General features: G+C 32.9%; 1 protein-coding gene across 2 annotated transcripts in view; it reads right to left on the bottom strand.

Annotated features, from left to right (window-relative positions):
- ACTR2 (actin related protein 2) overlaps positions 1 to 23,086 on the bottom strand; it is a 57,551-nt gene that overhangs the window by 9,617 nt on the left and 24,848 nt on the right. For both annotated transcript variants that reach the window (XM_031950586.1, XM_031950587.1), the window contains 6 exons: positions 20,314 to 20,529; positions 17,799 to 17,871; positions 9,956 to 10,092; positions 7,915 to 8,064; positions 3,774 to 3,919; positions 943 to 1,075 (listed from right to left, as the gene is read on the bottom strand). In XM_031950586.1, the coding sequence (XP_031806446.1) occupies positions 943 to 1,075; positions 3,774 to 3,919; positions 7,915 to 8,064; positions 9,956 to 10,092; positions 17,799 to 17,871; positions 20,314 to 20,529 (855 nt within the window). The remainder of the gene's footprint in view (positions 1 to 942; positions 1,076 to 3,773; positions 3,920 to 7,914; positions 8,065 to 9,955; positions 10,093 to 17,798; positions 17,872 to 20,313; positions 20,530 to 23,086) is intronic.

Raw genomic sequence — 23,086 nt, 5'->3', positions numbered from 1 at the left:
ATGGATATGAACAATACCACAGAAAGAAATTCCACAGGATGTGACACCTAATTGGTTATAAAGGAAAAGAGAGAGGAAAGAGTCAAAAATGATTCAGAATTTTCAAATTGGTTGCCTGAGAGGGAGATAACATCATCAATTGAGAAAGAAAAGAGGGAAATAAATAAGCAATTATAAGTGCAAGATACTCCACTAGGCACTTTTTACATATGTTATTTTATTTGATCCTCACAACAACCTGGAAAAGTGGGTAATGTTATTATCTCCATTTTATACTTGAGGAAATTGAGACAAAGAGAGATTAAATGACTTGCTAGAGTCATACAACTAGTAAACTTCTGAAGCCAGATTGGAACTCTGGTACTCCTGACTGCAGGTCCTAGCTGCCTCAGAAATTCAGAGATCAGGAGAGGGTTTTGGAGGAGATATATTGAATTGGTTTTAGGAAATAAAGGGTTAAATGGGGTGGGTATGGGAAATGATCAACGAGGAGAACAGCTCATTAAATAGTCAGCAATGAAGAGGATAGGAAAGGCATATACAAATTTTTAACTCTGTACTGTTTTATAACACATAATAAAAGTCTTAAGGACAGTAAAGGAGTTTGTTTAGTCTAAAGTAAAGACAGCAAATATTTAGAAAAGCAAAGAGAAATGTTTAGTCATTTCAGTTGGAGAATTGGTTATAAATAATAAAATCAGAAAAGATAATTCTCAGAATCACTATGTGACTCTATCCCAATCTCTGAAGTTTGCCTGAAAGGTTTGGTCCTGTCTGGTCACTAAGTCAGAAGATGCAAGAAAAACATCACTCCATTCTCCAAGTTGTTCTAGCTGATTACATATAATGCAAAAGCTGAGCTCCTGGCTCCCTCTAGTGGCTGTCAGGATCAAATTAGAATTCTAAAACTACAGTTCTCTCCATGATGTTGCTCTCACTTACCGAAAGTTTTTCCACATCTCCCTTTAAAACTCGTTCTAAGTAAAGCTGTTTAAGTTCACGTTCCAAACGAGATGGCAGCCCAGGATACATGGTAGAACCTCCAGAAAGCACAATGTGCTTATAAAATTCAGATCTAGAGAAAATAAATCAGATTATAGATTGAGAATTCAAAAAGACAATAGGAAATCAATCATCCATTCCTCCAATCCCTTATTCTACAGATGAAGAGAGAAGGAACAGAAACTAAGTAAAATGATTTATCAAAAGTGTGATGCAAATGGAACTAAAAATCAGGTTTCCTGTCACCAGTCCGGTGCTCTTATTCAGTACTGTCAGAATGCAGCAGAGTATGGTAGTGACCGATGGGAAGGAGCATCATGCGACTGACTGAGCCAGAGATTATCTTCTCAGATCCCCTTCTCTGACAGGAAAGCTGAAACTTTGAGAGGTCAAAAGACTTGCCTGAGATCACACAGGTAAACTGAGATAGTAAATTTATAAATCATAATTCAGAGGTGGAAGGGCCTTTAGAGGCTATGATCTGATCCCATCTTTTCACAGGTGAGAAAGGAAGTGCTTTGCCGAAGGTCATAAAGAGAATTGCCAACAAGAGTCAGAGCTTGAACCTGGACCTTCTAACTCCAGAGGCAGTGTGCCCATTCTCCTGTACTACATATGGCTCAGTCAAGTTTAAATGCAAGGTGAAATGCCTATCATTCTCTTCCCTCCTCCTGCCATTTTGACACTGAAATCAATGCACTTTAGAGAATCTGTAAGGAACTCTGGGTGGTACCCACTCAGGAGTCATCCTGGACCCTCCATCATCACCCTCACTCTTACTGGGTACATGAAGAGTGTTACTGATAGGAATCTGGGAGCCATGCCACCATATCCATGTGAAAGAGGTGGATTTCTATCCCATGTCTGTCCAAATTAACAAGTGGCAGAGCTGAAACTCAAATCCAGCTTATAGCACAGTGCCCAGAACACAGTAAATTCTTAACAAATATCTGCTGATTGCCAGTTTCCACATCCATGCTCTTTCCAGAGCAACTATTTATTCCTGGTGTTGCTTTTAATTTGGTTTCATCTAGATAATCCTGCAAAGTCTCCATTTTCCAATAATAGTGCATGGAAAAACACTGCTAGTGACAGACCTTAACAGATACTTGTTGATGCTGCCAGTGGACAACAAGCTTTTCAGTTATATTATGGTACCATAATTATGGATTCTACTAAATATTATTCTATTTATTGATAAGAGTGGATACTTTGCATCAGGAGCTATGAGGATTAAAAATATGCACATATATATACATATACACATATGAATATTAAGTATTTAGGTATGTTTTTCTATGTATAATAAACTATACACACACACGCACACACATATATATGTTTTATTGCTCTCAAATGTAAAACACTTTTGGGTAATAAGTTATGGCTCAAACTATATTTTGTGTATTAAAGGTGTTTTTTAAAAAATACAAAAAACCAAATACTAGTCATAGGTAAACAATGGGAGGTAGCATGATATGGTGGAAAGAACACTGGCTCTGGCATCAGAGGAGACAAGTTCACATCTTCCCTGACACTACCATGTATGACCCTGGACAAATCACAACGTTCTGGGCCCTCAGTTTCTTTATCTATAAAATATAGGATTGAAAATATCAGAGAAGCAAAGATGAAAGATACAACCCACCTTCTGACAGAGGAGTCAGATGGACTCAAAATGCAAACATATTTGCAGACTTGGCCACTGTAGAGATTTATTTTCCTTAACTGTACATATTTGTCACACTAGTTTTGAGTAACTTTTTTTCAATTAAAGAGATGTAAGAAGGGAAAACCGGCAAACTAAGGATAGGATTACACACCCAAAAAAAGCATAAAAAAGAAAAACAGAGAGCAAGGAAGGAAAAAAAGGCATAAGCATTTTTGGAAAAACAAAAAGTCAAAAAGAATCACAGACAATAAAAAGCATAATTTTGAAAGTTATATGTTAATGACTTCTATGGAAATGTCTTGTCTAACTTGACACGTGCCTTCTTAATCAGAGGGGAGAGGGAGGAGGGAAGAAGAGAAAGAATCTGGATCTCAAAGTTTTAAAAAATTGTTTTACATGTAACTGGGGGAAAATAAAATATAAAATTTTTTAAAAAGGAAAAATAAAATAAAATCACACGCTGAATTTATTCTATATCAAAGAAGAAAAGAAAGCTCTACATAATACAGTTATATAGTTCATCCACAATTCTGTATGGAAATACTCATTTGGTGTGTGACAGATTTTTTTTTAGTTTTGTTTTGTTTTAAGTAGAAATTGGATGAGATGGCCTTTAAAGGTTCCTTCCACACATACTAGAATCTTTTCAACAAAAATGGACCATATGGACTTTAATAGACATTATTATATCAACTAAGAAACAAAAATACCTTTGCCAAAAGTATTTACCATAATTAGAAAGTGTCGATTAGAGGGGTATCTGACAGTCTTCTATTTGTCTTACTGTTTGCCAAGACCCAGCCTAAAATAAATGTTCTGTTTTAACTTATACTCATTATCTCCTCTTCCACAATTACTTTACCAAAATGACTCATTGAGAATATCCCCTTAAATTATGGTCAACAAATCTATGCTTTTAAAGCATTTAACCCACTATCATGGGTCTATTTTTAATGTTTGAAGTTCACTTCCATCCTTTAGAAATTACTTTCCTGTACTTAAAAATATTAACTATTGTGAATTAAATAACAGCTCAACCACTATTTACAAATATCCAGTTCTAAAAGTTTATATAAAAGCACAAATCATCCTAACCTACCTGGTATCAATATCAGCAGCCTGGATTGTGTTAAAAAGCAATTCAGCAACACCCACTCCTTCTACATTGATCAAATGAGGTTGAAATAAAGCTTCAGGTGCTTCAAACCTCTCTCCACCAACTTTGATAATTCGGCCATCTGGGAGCTAAAATATAAGAAAGTATGAGTAGAAATATATTTAATAAGAATTCATGACCATAGTGGCCAAAATTAGAATTGGCTTTCCATTAAACTAGAAAAGAGGCATTTGCATTTGTGTTTTAACAGAATAATGGACAAGTTCAAATATAGACTCTACCACTTAAAGATCTGAATGGTCATGTCATACAAATTTCTATTAATTCTTTTCCCTCACCTTTAAAATGCAGGTCAATCAATAAGCTTTTATAAAGCTCTTATTATGGTCAGGGAATACGCTAGGCCCTACAGATGTAAACAGTTGTTACCCTCAAAGAGTTTTTACTCTACTTGGGGGATAAAGCCTATTCACAGACAAGTAAACATATAGATTCATTAACAATTAGAAGAAATGAAAACAATACTTTTAAAAGAGGTGGCACTTGATCTGAACCTTGAAGGAATTTGGTTTCCCAAAAGGTGGAGAGGTATGAGAGCATTCAAAATATGGGAAGATAGTCTGTGTAAAGATATAACTAGGCTAATCTGGCTTGAATTATAAGTAGAGCACACAATTGCTTATGTTATGTAGTCAACATAGAAAAATATGTTGAAGCCAGATTGTGAAGGGTTTCCCCCCCGCAATTTCTTTTTTAATAGCTTTTTATTTTTCCTATACATGCAAAAACAGTTTTCAACAATCACCTTTGCACATGAGGAACACACATTGTGTTCCAAATTTTTCTACCTCACTCCCTCTACTCCTACCCATAGATAGCAAGCAATTCAATATATTTATACATATACTATTCTTTTAAACGTATTTCCATATTCATCATGCTACACAAGAAAAAATCAGATCAAAGGCAAAAGAAAACACACATACCCATACACACTCAAAAAAAAAAAAAAAAAACAGGCAAGCAAACAACAATAACAAAAAAGGTGAAAATACTATTGATATAAATTCAGTCTCCACAGTCCTCAAACTGGACGTAGATGGCTTTCTCTCCATCATAAGTCTATGGAATTGGCCTGAATCATTTCATTGTGGAAAAGAGTCACATTCATTAAGAGTTGAACATCACCTAATCTTGTGGCTATGTACAATGTTCTCTTGGTTCTGTTCACTTCACTTAGCATCAGTTCATGTAAGCCTCTCCAGGCCACTCTGAAATCATCCTGTTGGTCATTTCTTATAGAATAATATTCCATAACATTCATATACTGTAACTTATTTAGCGGTTTTCCAATTGATGAGCATCCGTTTCTAGTTTCTTGCCACTACAAAAAGAGCAGCCACAAAAATTTTTGCACATTTGGTTCCCTTTCCCTTCTTTAAAATTTCTTTGGTATAGACCCAGTAGAGACACTGCTGTTTCAGAGGGTATGCAGAGTTTGATAGCCCTTTGGGCACAGTTATGAAGATTTTAAATGAACACAAAAGAGTATGTATTTTCTCCAAAAGGCAATGGAGAAAGATGAGGGTAGAGGAAGAGGTAGGTCTGGGAGAAGATAATGTGTTCCATATCCTATTTTGAATAGGGCGAGTTGGATACCTTTGGGACCTCCAAGTGCAGATGTCCAACAACATGGTACAGTGGAAAGAGTACTGAATATGAAGATGAGTCAGAGTTGGGTTCAAATCCTGCCTCTGACGCTTACTATCTGTATAAACACAAGAACAAGTCACTTCTCTGCCCTACGTCTCAGTTGTTTTTAATCAATAAAATAGGAATTGGGCAAAAGATCTCCAAGATTTTCTGGAACTTAAGTACTATGACCTAAGACTGGAGCTCAGCAAAAAGAAGAAAAGATTGTGGGGCTATGTGCATAGAGATGTGAATATATCTATTCTCAAAATACCATTCTAAGCATCTAAAGAATGTAAATATAAACTGCGATTAAAATCTGGATTTTCACTCTCTGTTCAGGGTATTGGAGGCAAAGGGTTTATTATTTAGCAAAGATTAAATAATTTAGTTATAATTTAGTGTTCTGCAGCAACAGAATATTTAAGATATAAAATTTTAAAACATTTAATGTAAGCTTTAAAAAATGTAAGCTTCATATCAATAGTTTAAGGTTTATGGTTTTGTGAAGCAAATACTTCGATAATACCAAGATTATATTTATTTAAATGAGCAATTCTGAAAAGAAATTTCCTCTCTACTACCACTATAGTAGTTCAGCAGATTGAAATTACAAGCCAAAAATGTGCACTGGTAAGTTGGCATTTGATGTATTTCTTCATGAGATCCTAAAATTAATTATGGTATTTAATCACAGTTGCTTTAAAATTTTTAACATATTCATTATATTTAGCATCTCCTCAATTGATTCTGTTATATAATTAGTTCCCATGATAGAAATAACTCATCTGAAACTATTGCATCTGTTGGCTACAATACAATCAAATTAAAATCAGTATCTTAACAGGAAGTACATTCAATTCTATTATAACATGCATTTTTAAAAACAAATCTGTTCCTATGTGGTAAAAATCTGAGCATAAAATAAATTTTGAGTTTGTTTAGAACTTATTTCATCAGAGAGAAGGAGTGAGAACATAGAAAAGTGCACCAATTCATAGTAATTCATACCCTGTAATCCTTTTAATGCTCATTCCTACAATCAAACTTAGGATCTTATGTTCCAAGGTGAAACTGCATTTTTATTATTTATCTTCTGGTACAGTTGGAGCAATATGTTCAAGCATAAACACATTCATTTTGTCAAGATAAGCAGCACCACTATTTACTTTAGCAGCTATGTATTTCTTAAATAATGTTTTAAATTGTACTACTGATTAAGTTTTCTATCTTTTTTTATGTTTCACTGACGAAGTTTTTAGTGTATTTTCCTAATGCCATATTCTCCCAAAAGCTATGGTTTTTACTGTACAATTTTGCATAGCAGTAATTTTTAGAATACATTTCATATTATAGTAGAACTGACTGCCTTATATTTTATTTTCGAGTTGTGAAATGTAAATTTTAAACATACAAATTACAAACCAATGTATGGTATCCTCAAACATCTCAAGTGAGTTTAACAGAAAATTTTGCTTTTAACAGATCAAGAGATCTGAGCGGAAAATATTCAAAGATGAGGTAGGTGGGTTTGGCTATATATAACACCTCACACTTTATGAAACATTTTGTTCTTTTCTTTAATATTGCCATATCATCACTGTTTCTAATTCCCTTATTGAAAAAGGATCCAATTTTTTCATTTCCTCCCCCCATTTTTCTCCAATATGAATCATGAAGGCAAGTAAAAGATTAGAAATCTAGGAATGCTTTAAGCATACCTCGAAAAAGTTACAGAAGGAGCTCAATAATTGTGATTTTGCTTGAAAAAAAAAAAAAAAGACTTCATTACATATTTAGTCAGTGTTAAATATGGCTTTCTTTCCTAAATAAAATTAAGAAAAGACAGTCATACTTAGATAAACTTAAAGGCTAATAAATGTTGTTACTTTAAGTCAACAACTTAAAGTCTTTGAAAAAGTTAATTCTGTTATAGGAAAATAAATGTTATCCATTCCATTAATTTTATTTAATGGATAGGATTTATGAACAATTAGTTAAACCCTGATTCAAAGAAAAGAATGCTACCTATTGATCTGTAAAAGCAAACTTTTATATACCCAAATTTGGGCAAGGATGGAAGTAGAACAAGATAGAACAAATGAATACAGAATTTTCAGCTTTAGTTTATGTTGTATAGTATTATAAAATGATCATCTTATAATCAATCTTAAGAAATTGAAGGGAATTTAAAAAACAGTGTACCCCAGTCTTTCAAACAATTATTTATAATTCTTAACACATGAACAAAAACATTTAGTTTGAAGTAGGAAATGTCCTCTAAAAAAGCAAATACACTGAACTATTTTAAATGCTCTAATTTCATCAATGTGCATATTATTTTCTTCTAACTATGTAGATGAAACTCAGTCATGAAGAAAAAACATTGATTATGACTTATAATTTCTGAAATTAGATACATCATACTCACTGTATAAGATTCAACTAATACTGTGGTTTCTAGGGCCAGTTTCTGCTCCTGTTCAATATTGTACCCCACATAGCACAGTTTTTCTTTAATCATGCGAACAGTTTCAAAATCAGCAGAATGGTTGAAGGCATATCCTCGAAGAAGCAGCAACTGACATGAAAACAAGAGAGAATGAGCACTGCTATTTCTGTTTTTAGATTTTAAATTCTACACAACAGCAGTCAACACTTACACAGTGTTTCAAGGTTTTCAACATGATTTATCAATATTTTTATCCAGCAAGGACCACCTCTTTTTGCAAGTTAAAAAGTCAAACGCAAAAAGGTTCAGTGTCCCACTCTGTAAAAGAATTGAAATATAGGGTTCTTCTGATTCCAATCCAGTGGGATCTTTTTGTTCTGCTGTGTCATATACACAGGATATATTAAACACTAGCAATTCCTTCCCCTTTCCCTTCCTTTGTCTATATTCCATGTTTATAATTACTTCTCAATCTCTTCCAATCTGACTTTGTTCTCATAACTCAACTCAAATCTTTCTTATGGCATTTGTCCAAGAAATATAAAAGGAAGAAATTCTGTAAAACAGTTCAATCAAAGATATATAATCTTGAAAGACATGCATTCACAGAAATATATTAATATTCATAAGAGGTTTATTAAAGAGATTATAAAAGAGAGCTAAGTCTGCAAATAATCAATTACTTCTGGACAAAACTCATCCAGACCCAAGAATCAGTAAGAGGTCTATACTGTAAAGCAGGAAGGAGTTGTAACCTTAATGAAGGGCAAAATTACTCCAAGACAATGAAATTATATACCCCTAAAGTATTAAAAGTATGAAAATGATACATCATGGCCTTTTCTCTTACTTGATATTTTTATATTAAACAAAAGTTTATATGAGAGAAAGATTCTGTGTCACCACTCCATTTGCCATGAAAATGCTCCAAATATTCCCACAACAGGATGCTACATCCTAATTCTACCTCTGAAATCCTTTATATCTCATTCTGTAGTTTTTATTTCTACTCCACCAACTTGGTTGAAACCCTAATCCTCTCTTCTCTAGCCTATTAGGTCACACTTACATAATCTCACAAAAGCTATAAATCCAAGAATTACACCCATTTTACAGATGAGGAAAGAGTGACATTCCCTGAGTCACAAAGAATTAGAAATATATCAGAGCTTTAAACTCAGGCATTCTGATTCTAAACTCCATATGCATTTACCCTAGTCCCTTACTACTCTCTATCTGATCCTTTTAAATTGCTGCCAATGTATTTCCTACCATATAACCGGGGTCACAAAACTCTCACAATGAAAAAAGCCTTTAATGGTTTATCACTGCCTACTGAATAAAAAACACAAATTTCTTAGCCTAGCAGTCAATGCCTCTCCTTATCTGGAGTGAACCTATCATTCTAGTCATATTTCACAGGACTTCCTTTTGTATAAATTTTATATAGCAACTGAACTGGCCTACTCCCTCTTTTTTTTTTTTTTTGGCTTCATTTGATACTCTCATTCTTCTGGTTTTCAGGAAGCAACTGTTATAATGGAGCTAAGTTCTCTTCTTCTCCGGGCTCTCCCTACTCACAACTTTTCTCTCATTTAAGGCCCAGTTCAATTCAAATTTGAAAAAATTACAGGGATCCTAAAAAGTTATAAATTTAATGGATGAAAAAGTTATAAATTTAATTCTTAAATATATTTACTTGATTTGTAACAGAAAAAAGAATTAGAGTACAATTTAAATAATTAGGCACGATTCCTAATTCTTGATTAATCCTAATCCTAAATAATAATCCCATTTACTGGGAACACCTGGATTACATAAGGCCTATTCACTTGTTTTAAAAGCTATTGAGAAGAAAACATTAACTAGGAGGCTAATTAATAAATAAAAAGTTTTTTCTATTATGTATCCTTTAAACTGGAGAGATTTTTTTGATATTCTCTGAAGTGAGAACTGTTCAACAGTGCAGGTTAATGAAGACAAACCACAATATGTTTATTATGTCTCCCCTCCAGTTTACCTTGATAAGATATCTGGTAATGTCTCTCCCAGCAATATCCAGTCTTCTGGTAAGGTGAGGAAGAGAAAAGCCTTCATACACTGGACATATATGAGTTACACCATCACCAGAGTCCACAACAACACCAGTCAATAAACCTAGACAAGAGAAATAGCATATGAAATAAAAGGGGAAAAAGCAAAAAATTGTAGCCAACACATTTTAAAAATTGGTGGAGTAAAGAATAACATTTTAGCAACTGGGAAGCGATAGAAACATATAGCTCTCAATCTACAACATAAAATTTCTATACAATTGAAATACAGGTTCTCTTTTGAACAGTCCTGATTAAAAGGATTAAAATTGTATTTAATAGACTACAGGGAAAAATAAAACTTTCAAATGAAGAAAAAACAGAAAGCCTCAAAAAAAAAAACCATGAAAATAATAATTATAAGCTAACATGTATATATCACTTCAGAGTTTGCAAAGGACGTTACTATATTTATATCTACTTGATAATCATAACTATCTTGTGAAGTGGATCCTATAGTTATTCCCATCTTGCAGAAGAAGGAACTAAGGGTCAAAGAAGTAATTTGGCCAAGGTCATTCAGTTTTGAAGTATGTGAGACAGAATTCAAGTTCTTCCTGACTCCAAGTCTAGAACTCTAGACATGATGCCATCATTTAACAGTTATTTCAAGAAAAAAATTTGTTGAAAACATGTACTAGGAGCAAATGCAAACGATTTGTGAAAAGGTTTAACGATGCAATATGAGAAATACACAACCTTCTCCTGGAATGTCCCAATCACCGACACTGTTAACTATCCTTTCAGACATTTTAGACCATCTCTTAGTTAGTTCCACTGTATCACCACCCAGTTAAATTCTTTGTTGCATCTCTAAAAGTAATCCTTGTCTGAAGTTTCCTCCCACAAAGAAAATCCTGCACATCACTTCTAGATTGGTTCCTCAGTAAAATAAAAACAAAACTTGCCAGATTACCAACTTAATGAGGTAGTAAGGAAAGAATTTTGTAAACCTAAAGTGCTAGATAAAATTAAATAGTAATTGCCTAGTACAATCCATTGAAAACATTAGGTACTTAATATATATTAAACAAACACCCAGAATAGTCCTTATAAGCCAAATAAAAAATTTGAGTTTATTCAATTTGGAATAATTAAAATTCTACCTCACATTTCCTAGACATCTGGTAAAAAATAATTAATAGAAGAAAAAAAAAAAAGACTTTACAAATTACTGTGAAAACAAGCCTTAGTATTTTATGCATCATCGATTTAAAGCTCTCAAATATTTAAAGTATAATACTGCTGTGCGAGAACAGCCTTATTATTGTAAAAGATTCTCTGGTGATAGTGAGACCACATGCAGTCATGAAAACTAATGAATTTGGGTCAAAAACTAATCTAATTAACCAAAACTACAATTACTATCCTTCAATTTAAAAAAAATCTTCAAACTTTACAAAATATTGCTATGCATTTTGGAGGCAACACCTTTTTATCACTAGGTAATGTCTGAGAAGGGGCAGCTAGGTGGCACAGTGGATAGAATGCCCATTCTGAAGTCAGGAGTTTAAATATGGCCTCAGAAACTTCCTAACTATGTCAAATCACTTAACTCTGCTTATCTCAGTTTCCTCATCTATATAATGAGCTGGAAAGAAAATGGTAAACACTCTAGTAGCTTCCCCCCCAAAAAAAAAACAAATGGGGTCACAAGGAATTAGACATTACTGAAACAACTACACAACAACAAAAATGTCTGAGAAGAGAGGTTAGCAACTTCATGTTCTTTTACTATTCCATTATAATCTAGATTACAGTAGCCACCATGTGAAATTGTCATTCCAAATTCTATGAAATTTTAAAAGATCTTTGTCCTTATATGGATGAGTACTAAAGAACTCAAGAGAGTATAATAAAAATTATTAGCCTTAAACAAAACCCAAGAAATTAAAAAGATTTTAACCATAATCTTTACCTGCTTTGTATACACATAATTTTAAAGTGTTTTAGAACCATTTAGATGTATGTACATTAAATAAGTTGGTTGTAAAATTATGATAATATATAATTATTATATACCAAAGTTTGGTTCCAAGAAAGAAATGAGGAAAAATCACCTTCTTTTTGCTGAAGAGGTGAAGATATAAAGTATAGAAATTTGCTTATGATATCAAACTGGTTGGTTTGGCTAAACTTTTAGTTCCTTAAAAAATATTTTTGAAATAGATCGCTTGATAAGTAGGGACTAGGGGGAGAATCCAGATCAGCATTTATAAAGAAGTCAGGCACTGTTCTAAGTACCGGGAACACAAAAATAGGCAAAAAAGCAATCCCTACTCTCAGAGAGAGAACAGTCTAACGGAGGAGACAATATGTAAATAACAATGCTAAGATACATACTTAATAAACTGGGGGAAATTTCAGAGAGAAGGCATGAAGATCAATGAAGATTGGGAAAGGCTTCTTGCAAGTGTAACTCTAGGTCAGACTGGAAGGAAAAAAGGGAAAGTGGAAGAACCAATGAAAACATGCAGACACAGAGTGTCAAGTTCAAGGAACAGTAAGAATACTAGTATTATTGGATCACAGAATTAAGTTATGAGATATGAGTAAAATGTAAAAAGACTGAAAATATAGGAAAACCAACCAGGTGATGAAAGGCTTTAAAAGCTAAACAGATTTTCAAATGATGAAATTAAAGCCATCTATAGTTATATGAAAAAATGCTATAAATCACTATTGATTAGGGAAATGCAAATTAAAATAACTCTGAGGTACCACCTTACACCTCTCAGATTGGCAAAGATGACTGGAAAAGATAATGGTAAATGTTGGAGGGACATGGGAAAACTGGGACACTAATGCATTGTTGATGGAATTGTGAACTGATCCAACCATTCTGAAGAACCAATCTGAAATTATGCCCAAAGGGCTATCAAAGTATGCATACCCTTTGACCCAGCAATGACATTACTGGGTATGTATCCCAAGAAAATCATAAAGGAAGGGAAAAGACTAACATGTACAAAAATATTTGTAGCTGCTTTTTTATGGTAGCAAAGAATTAGAAAAGGAGTGGATGCCTATCAATTGGGGAATGTCTGGTAAATGAAGGTAATAGAATATTATTGTTCTATAAAAAAATGATGAACAAGCTGCTTTTAGAAAGGCCTGAAAAGATTTACATGAACTGATGCTGAGTGAAACAAGCAGAATCAGGAATACTCTGTACACAATAATAATAATGTGCAATGATCACAGCTACAAAGGCTTGGTGCTTCTCAGTGATTCAGTGATCTGAAGCAATCCCAGCACCATCTGCACTCAGAAAAAAGAACTAAGGAGACTGAATGTAAATTAACATAAGCTATGTTCACTTCTTTTTTCTGTTTTTTTTTTTTAATCTCTCCTATGGTTTTTCCCTTTTGCTCTGATTTTTCTTTCCCAATGTGATTCATAAGGCAATGTATATTAAAAATAAATAAATGTACTAGAACAAAAAAGTTAAACAGAGGGATTTTATATTTTATCATTAAGGTAAACAAGGAGCCACTGATACAGAGGTTACTGAAGGAAGAATAGCAACACAGTTCAATCTATGTGTTAGGAAGAGCAATTTGAAAGCAGATAAAAGGATGGACTTCCGGAGTGGGAAGAGACTTGCTTGCAGCAGATCAATAATATTATTGCAATAGTCTAGGTGTGAGATGATAAGGGCCTTTACAAGTCTGGTAGCAATGTCAGAGGAAAGAGATGTTAGTTACAAAGTTAGAAATAACAGGATTTGACAACTTAAGTGATCTTTGATATAGACAGGATATGGTGGATGTGAGAAGGACTGAGGAAAAGTTGAAAGATGACACTTTGGCTGTCAAGCCTGGGTCATCAAGAGGGTAGTAATACTTTTGACTAATAAGTTAGAAAGGGGGAAAGAATTCATGTGGGGTGAGGAAAAAGGAAGGGGAAAAGATAAGTTCAGTTTCAGACATGTTGAATTAGAGATGTGTGTGGCACATCCAATTCCAGATATTCAATAGGAAGTTGGGTAAGGAAAACTAAAGGTCAGGAGAGAGCTTAGAGGTGGACAAATAAACCTTAATTTAAGGTTAATTCCAAAAGAACTGATGTAATCACCAGTTAAAAAGCACAGAGGGAAGGGCCCACGACAGAGCTTTGGGGAACACCCATTGTGAGCTGGCATTACATGGATGGAGATCCAGAAAAGGAAAACTGAGAAGATACAATCTTACAAGGAGATGAGAAAGAGGGAAACAGCAGTGCCAGAAAAGCCTATGGAAAAAAGGCTTATAACTAGTGAATATAGATGAGTCAAGTGAGAGTTTTTTTTGAGAAAAGGGAGACATAAGCGTATCTATAGCCAATACACAGAAATAAGTGACTGAAAATTACTGAGGATGTTAATAGAGAAGGCAATATGATGCAGATGACACGGGAGAAAGGGAAACTTGTGCATTATTAAAGGGTGGAGAAAGGCCATCTCTTTATGTCAAACAGAGGTAATAGAGGAGCAGTTGTAGAAAGAATCTAAATGAGGTGAGATAATGAACAAGGAGTAAGAAGTTTTATAAATGGCCTCAGTTTTTTCAGTGAAATACAGATGAGAAGGGGGAACAAAGAGGAGCTACTGGAGATTTGAGAAGGGATGAAAAGTTTTTGGGGAAAAAAAATGGTTGTGATGAGTTGGGATAGTCAACAGATTAGCAATAGATGTAAAAAAGACTGTTTTGCCATGAAATAAAGAGGCAAAGGACTCAAGATAAGAGGAAGGGACTCAAGATAAAAGGATATGGTAGAGCTTACCTGGGGAATGGAGGAGAAAAAAGTGATAGCTTAGGAAAGAACTAAGAAGTTACAAGGATGAGAAGCCATGGAAAAAGAACATCAGAGCTTGGAGTTTCAGAGTTCATGAACATGGATAAGGAACATTTTTAGGTGACGAGAAGATCACAGACCTCACCATCTCTGCATATAACTGTGTTGGGAGAGAGAAATGGATCATAGGTAATAAGTTGAGAAATTGAGAAGTTATGGTATTTGAAAGAGAATCAATATGTATGTTGAAATCCCTCAGTATAAAGACAGGAGTTTAGGAAGAAAAGACAGTTAATGAATGCATTGAAGTTGGAAGGAGGTCATTAGACAACAGCCATCAGAATCTTGGTATAAACAGGGACTGAATGAACCTCAAAAAGAGGTTATAAATGATGGTAGTAGAGAGAGGGCCTAAAGTAGTAACAACTCAGGTGAGTTATTAAGATCACTAAGTGAAATTCCAAAGAAAGGGGAAAAAAAAAAAAAAAAAAAAAAGACCCAGGAACAGAGCTTTGGGGGATACCTATAATTAGTAAAAGTTACTTAAATGATAATCTAGCAAAGGAAACTGAGAAGTGTTCAGTTAGATATGGAAAGAAATAAGATAGAGCATAATCAAAAATTTAGGGTGTGAGAGGGCTTCAGAATCTGCTTAAGACAAAGGGTATGGGATCAAGGTACAGAGTTTTTCTCTGGCATGAAAGGCTACTTCTTTACATGAGATGAGTGAAGGAGGACACAGTAAGGGAAAATATCTGAATGATGTCAAATGGAGGGGAAAAGATAGGGTTAGTTATGAACAGTGGAAATTAAAAACAAAACAAAACTAAGATTTTTATTCAAAGACAATATCATCGTATCAAAAATTTTCAAAATTTCATTTAATAGACACCGGCCTATAGCTACAAATTAAATGTTCATTTATTCATTTCTACTAAGAGAAAAAAGGCCTAGCAAGAAAAAAATCTTAGGCTCAAAGAGGTTAAGTGCCTTGTCCAGGGTCATAGGACTATTAACTGACTGAGACAGATTTTCAAAGTCAGGTGTTCTTAACAGAGTCCTTGTTTGGTTCTATGAACCATTAAGAAAATCAGCTTGATTCCACATGAAAGCCCTTAAGAAACTTTAAGGTAATGATCATGGTTTTCTCTTTAAGTTTTGAATAATCCATGCAAGTAGTTGTGAGTCTAATGTTCTAGTCACTCTTATCTAGACTAATTTGTATATTTCCTTTCTTTAATGTGACACCCAGAATGAGCCACAACAGTTCAAAGATGATTGGATCAGTGCATAGTAGATAGAGTGGAACTATAAAGTCTTTTTTTCTGGACACTTATTTCTTTTTTTAATTGAGTTTAATTTCAAATTAGCTTTTTTGACTGCCATGTAACATTGATGACTTACACTACACTACAAATTCATCATAAATACTAGTCGTCTCTCTCAATCTTTGCTTACATAATTGAATCCAAGTGTAAGATTTCACATTTATCCTCACTGAATGCCATTTACTTATTAGTCCAGTTAGTTAAAAACATTTCTGGATTCAAATTCTGTTATCCCGCACACTTGATATATTCCTCCCCCAGTTCTATCATTACAAGGTTGATGCATGAAAACTCTGCTTTCATCCAATTAATAAAATAATATTCCTGAAAAATTCTTAATTTTAAAAGTCAAATTTTAAAAGACCAATTCAATATACTGCCATTTACAAATGATGCATCTGAGGGACCTCTCCATACACAGATAAAAAATTTTCTATTTCAACTTGATACAGGAAATCTTTAGAACACTAGCTACAGACAAGTTTTTTGACCTGATAGACACTTAATGTTATGATAATCAGTGGATAAGCAAAGTTTTTTGCTAACCTTTCAATCTTACATACTTCATGTTTTATTCTGACAAACACACGTAGAACACCTTGTTAAGAAAATTATTGGATTTTCTTCTATCAAACTAAATGCTATAGGAAAAAAAAAAAGTCCCATAACCCACAAATAGCAACCATTAGGAAATCTTATATTCTCTACACCTCAAAGGCAATTGTTTGACCAAAAAGATACAATTTATAAAAAAAACAAAAAACTTTTATTGGTCTCAACTTGCTTCTTAAAATAAAGGCCCATTAAAAAAATTATTTAAATGAGATTCACGTATTCATTGACTTATCTCTACAATAATTTTTATTTCTCTAAATTATTTTTCAATATACTTTAAAACTTACAAGTATTTGTGTACCTATCTGCATAGCAGCAAACCAAATAGCTTAAAAATCTCTGTTTAATTTCCTCATGATTAGTGATTTAATTAAGTTTTTTCATACGTAACAGTAGATGACTATCACAAAATTTTTATTTTAAATAAGTTTCAGTTGTGTAAACAAGCAAAGCAAAAAAGCACATTAATAAGTACTTAAAAGTTTTAATCACATAAAATACCAAGAGCAGAAATATTTAGTAGATACAGTCATTGGTTTATTCAAATCAGCATTACATGCACAAAGCATATCTCTAAAGGTTAAATACCTATTGCAAACTATTTTAATTTTTCCTTTTTAGTCCATTATAAAATTACCATCTATGATCATTTAAACTCTTGCTGTATCTATGTTTTTATTTGTGCCACTTCTCAGGGTAAGAAATTCTCTATTTTTATTGCCAGTGACATCTTAATTTTAGGATAAATGTAAAAGAAAATATTACTAGCCTAAAAAAAGTTTCCTTGATTCAGCAGTATTGAATAAATAGGTTTATGTGTATCTATACCAGACCTTTTTCTTGTTTAACAAAAGGTAATTTTAGAAATTCAAAGTCCATGATAGACTAATTTCCCAAATTATTTCAGAGATTTAAAATGTACAGTATTGAAAAAAATATTTAGAGTATATACAGCAGATGATGTAGTTGAAAAAGAATATGTTTTCCTTGAATTAGCTAGCATACAAATTGAATAACTGAGAAATAGTTCCCTGATAGTTGTTTCACCTACCTTGAGCATACAAAGTAAGAACAGCCTGGATGGCTACATATACACCAGAAAACTGGTAAGTCTCAAACATGACCTAAAAGAAATTAAAAGTATCCATGACTACCAGAAAACCCTTAGAACATTATTCAACCTTCATTATGTATTATTCACTTACTGATTAGTTCTCTCTTAATAAACGTTACAAAAAGACAATGCTACACAATTCAGTCCATGTTCAACATGAGTCTGGTCTTCACAACTCTCACTACTGATAACTTTTGTGAAATTCAATGAATTCATATTACCAATTTAACAAAATAATATAAATGAAAGATTCTAACCATTTCAATTATTTAGCAATTATAACAGAATTAAAGACTTCTAGAAAAGAACAAGTCTACCTTATAATCAGTGCCTTCTGTGGGAAAAAGATTTCAATTCAAATTGTAGAATATCAGAGCTCATCATTTTGTATGGAGAGAATAATTTAGAAAAGAAAAAAAGGACATCAAGAGAAGACAGAAAGAACTAAAAATATATATCGTCAATTACTGAGGTTGGGCAAAAATTAGAATTTGCTTGCTATGAAGCAATCCTGCTAGATTAGGACTCTATGCCTACCTATCAGGGTAGCATGCCAGTTGGGTAGCAAATGGGAAATGGGCTGCTTTGAACAGACAAATTTCCTTATACTTTGCCTGGATCATAATTGTGACTCTTGGGAAAGAGGGAACCTATGACATTCAAAGGCCTCAAATCTAATGCAAATGGGAACATTATTCAATTTTTGATTATGCATATTATTCCCCATTGATTAAAAAAAAGTTGAGAAAATTCTATGCTTTTAAAGAATGTGAATATTTTAACATAACAAAAAAATTCATAAAATTTAAACATACTGCCATCGAATATAACAATGCAGTTATATTCATGAGATATCTTGGCAAGCATACGCCATTATCATTTTTAAAAAAAAGACAAAGTTTAAGTGACTTGCTCAAGATCACACCTAGTTAAATGTCTGAGGCCATATCTGAAGTCAGATCCTCCTCCAGAGCTGATACTCTAGTCACTGCGCCACCACCCAGCTATTCCTCTATCATCCTCTTTTTAAAAAAAGGTTAACTACGGCTCTGCACACATATATTATATCTAGGAAATACTGTGACATATTTAATATGTATAGGACTACTTGCCATCTGGGGGAGGGAGTGGAAGGAGGAAGGGGAAAAGTCGGAACAGAAGTGAGTGCAAGGGATAATGTTGTAAAAAATTACCCAGGCATGGGTTCTATCAATAAAAAGTTATAATTATTTAAAAAAAGAAAAAAGTGAACTATGGCTTGCAATCCTGAAAGTTTTCTGTGTCTAGCACTGAATCCAGTAAACAATTCCCTTCTATTATTAGTAAAGTCATTAAAGTTTTTTGTAGTATTAAAAATAGCTTCCACAAGCCTCAGTTTCCTTAATCTGTAAAAGGAAAGTATTTACATTATACCATCCATATGTCACAGGGTTGTGAAGAGGGCAGTTTGCAAACTTCAAAATGCTATACAAAGGAGTTTCTTCTTCTTCCTCTTGATATTAATACAACAGTTTTCTAATTAGATATATTGTCAGTTTTAGACAAATTTATACTTAAAAGCACAGAATTCCAATACAAAAATGGTAAATCCAATCAGAATAGCAGAGACATCTTTAAGCCCTGCTAGGTCAGGAACCAAGTCTTAATTATTTCTGTATCTCGGCTTGCATTTACACAGGGCTTTACATACATCAGGTGCTTAATAAATAGTAGCTGAATGAAATTAGTTCTTAAAAGTATAGCTTGACAGCTAAGCTCAGACTTTTTAAATCTTTAACTTAAATGTTAACAATATCCCAGGAAATAACCTGTCCCTGTTCAAGACCCTTTAAAAGAACAATGGCTTACAATTGTGTTAATTTTCAAAAAGGGAAGTGTAACCATGTTTAAATTAACACAGAGTCAACTCTGGGCTACAAGCACAAAATGAAAAACTGAGCTAACCACATTTCAAAACTAGTCCATTTTTAATTTAAAATAGCTACATTAAAAAAAAAAAAAAAGTTAACTAGCTTCACGTCTATGCTCATTGGAATAAGATAAACTTACCTTACACATTTTAGCTAAATATTCCTAACATGCAACCTAACAGAAGACTTAGGCTATAATCTTGCTTTTGCCACCACTGAGAATGTGAAATTAGTCAAGACCCTGAATACAGTTTGTTCTATTGTAAAAGAAAAGAGTTGAACTAGATTCTTTTGGGGGGCCTACTATGGCTCAAAATCTTTCACTAGGTCTCTATGTTAAAAAGCTATAGAAATACAGGAGACTAACCCATATTGTTGATGACTCAGACTTTCTTTACTCTTTTTCCCTTTGGCTACTTACCTTATTTTGGAAAGTTATTCACATCTCCAAAATTTGGGAAAGACAACATTTTTTAGATCTTTCTAATTTTAAAATTTTCTCACAGAAAAATGTATATACATAAACCCCATCTTAAATTTACCTCCACAATCTTCTCCCTGTTTTTTGTTGGGTTCATAGGAGGCTCCGTAAGTAAGATTTTACAATTTCTGGTATCTATGTTAAGTTTTTCTGGTCCAAATGTATAGTCCCACAGATGCTTCATATCATCCCAGTTTCGAACTATGCCATTTTCCATAGGATAGTTAACTTCTAACATTGATCGCAATTCACTTGCCTCATCACCAACCATAAGATCCTAAAAATTACAACAGGAACATGTTAAACTATTCCAACTTTTATATACAAGTTCTTAAAAAAAAAAAAAAAAAAATCACATGTCTTTAATATTTTAAGAAACAACAATCCCTGATTTACTGCAGTTCTTTCAAATATACACTTCCCCTTACCAGTTTTCAGGGTCGCATTAAACTTTGGTCTTTCAAGATCACTTTGAAAAGTTTCATTTTTGAATGACAAATTTTAATGTATAATTGTGGTTTGAAATAATAAACTGATCTTACCTTCTTTTCTTATGATCCCAAAAGAAAGAGTTATTAGTATAAATAAATCCTAGATTTTGTTATACTAAAGGGCTTTCTGTGTGGTTTTCATTTGTTGCTTTTGATCTAATACTTAAATAATAAAGTATGTGAAAGGTTAGATAACGTATAAAGAGGGAGAAGATAAGTTGATAGAAAAATGTTCAATTTAGCATATTGTGAATATTCTTCTTGTTACCAAAATGGTAGTAATAAGTATTTGAAAGATATAGAATACTTAAAGCAAAAAAGGGGCCACAATTTTACATCAGCATTATATATATATATATATATAACATCCCAAATGAGTATTAAGGTAATTAAATCTTTAGGGAAGAAGCCCCAACTCTTTCAATAAGTATCCTTAGTATGAATAATAATGTAAACCTCAAAAGCATTTCAGAAAAACATGACATCACACATAAAACCCATTATCTATCTGTATGTATACACATACACACACAGATACACTCTGCTTCCAATTATATTAGCATTAATATTATCCAATTATACAATATTACAATTTGTGGGAAAGTATTACAGAAATAAAACTTTTTTCCTCCAATGATTAATGACAATTAGGCAATCTCAACAAAATATAAGGAATTAGTTAATACTGTTTTTTTTTTTTTCTAAAAATGTCCATCTCTAAAATACTCTTTAAGGAAGAAGAGAGCAACACTATTAAAACACATTCAGTCTTAAGATTAGGGAGGAGAATCCTATTAAAAAAAACTAAGATTTCTAACAAATAAGCTCTATAAACATTTAAAACAACAAGAAAAAGCTGAAAAGGAATTCCACCACATTTATCAGGAGGCAATAAAATTACAGTGCTCACCTTATTTATGATTGGCCCTTTTCAAAACTGAAGTATTATAAGTGCTTGATTCTTTAAACATTTTAATACTTCAGTATCACTCATAAAAGATAAAAAATCAAGAATTAATAAATAGATCAGCACTTGAATCCTTAAGATACTCAACACTCCTATGCAAATTTAACCTTCATTTTAACACATTTTGGTACACATTGTCTTGTATTTTATACATTTTAAATGGCTTACTTAAGGTTATTAGAAGAAATACAGGAAAAAAACCACAAAACTTCTCAGCAGAGCTGGATTCAAATTTTGGCTCCAACACTAACTATTCTATAATCATCAATTTCATGGATTATAACATGGGATCTACAACACAGGCCTTTCCTATTCTACAAGTTTATTATGAAGAATTTTTTTTTTAAACAAATCTCCTCAAAGTTCTATATAAACATTAAGGACAGCATGAATCATCAGTATTATTATTACTCAATAAAATAAGCATGCTTTACAATGTCACTAATTTAACTCTGTACAAACGCTTCATTTTAGGAAAAATCTGTCCCAATGGTATTTTCCCTCACAACCAAATCAACATCTTACTTTGAAAATACTTAAAGTTAACTCAAGGGCCAGATAGATGGCACAATGGATAGATGTGAGTTCTAATTTGACCTCAAGATATTTTACACTTAAGAGAGATGTGACCCTAGGCAAGTCACTTAACTTGCTTTGCCTTACTCCAAAAGAAAAAAAACTGAAAGAAATTTCTGAATCAACAAAATTATCTTTACTATTCTTCAGCATATAGGGAAATTTGGAAAAGAAGAAAAAAATGCAATAAAAATGTGGATGAATAAATGTAAATTATGTGTTATCTTTCTATGAATTGTTACCTATGACTAAGATTTTAATACAATAACAATAACAATGTACTCTTTCAAAGAGGACCTCAACTTAAAACAAAACCTACTGAGAAAATCATGCATTCTGCCCTCAGACCTTTGAAACAAGGTGTGAACTATAAGGTCAGGCCTCAGGCTTTACTACTCTCTTGACAGCAGTAGTCTTCACTGGGCACTCAAGCCTAAAACATCACTTGTTGCCTGAAAAGAATTAGAAATTATGGTAACTATCTGAAATGCCTTTAGAAAGATGTTAATACATACAACAAGCAGCAAAAATTATATTTTGCAAACATCAGGCAGTGCAAATTCCAATTATCAATAAGAACAATTCTGAAGTATGCAACTAAATTAAAGTCATAAGATTCTAAATAATCTGCATTTTGCAATAACTACAAACACTCAATGAAAAGCACATGGTATATTGTTGTATACATATTACTTTCCACAAAAATGTTTATAACAACCTAATATTAATCTGTACCTTTTTTGATTTTTTAATATTAAATATTGGCATTTATTTTGGACTAAACCTAGGCATCTCCCCAT

Source organism: Sarcophilus harrisii, chromosome 2, assembly GCF_902635505.1.
Source record: "Sarcophilus harrisii chromosome 2, mSarHar1.11, whole genome shotgun sequence".
NCBI classification, from domain to species: domain Eukaryota; kingdom Metazoa; phylum Chordata; class Mammalia; order Dasyuromorphia; family Dasyuridae; genus Sarcophilus; species Sarcophilus harrisii.
Note: the sequence above shows the minus strand (reverse complement) of the source record. Positions and strands in the feature narration are given on the sequence as shown.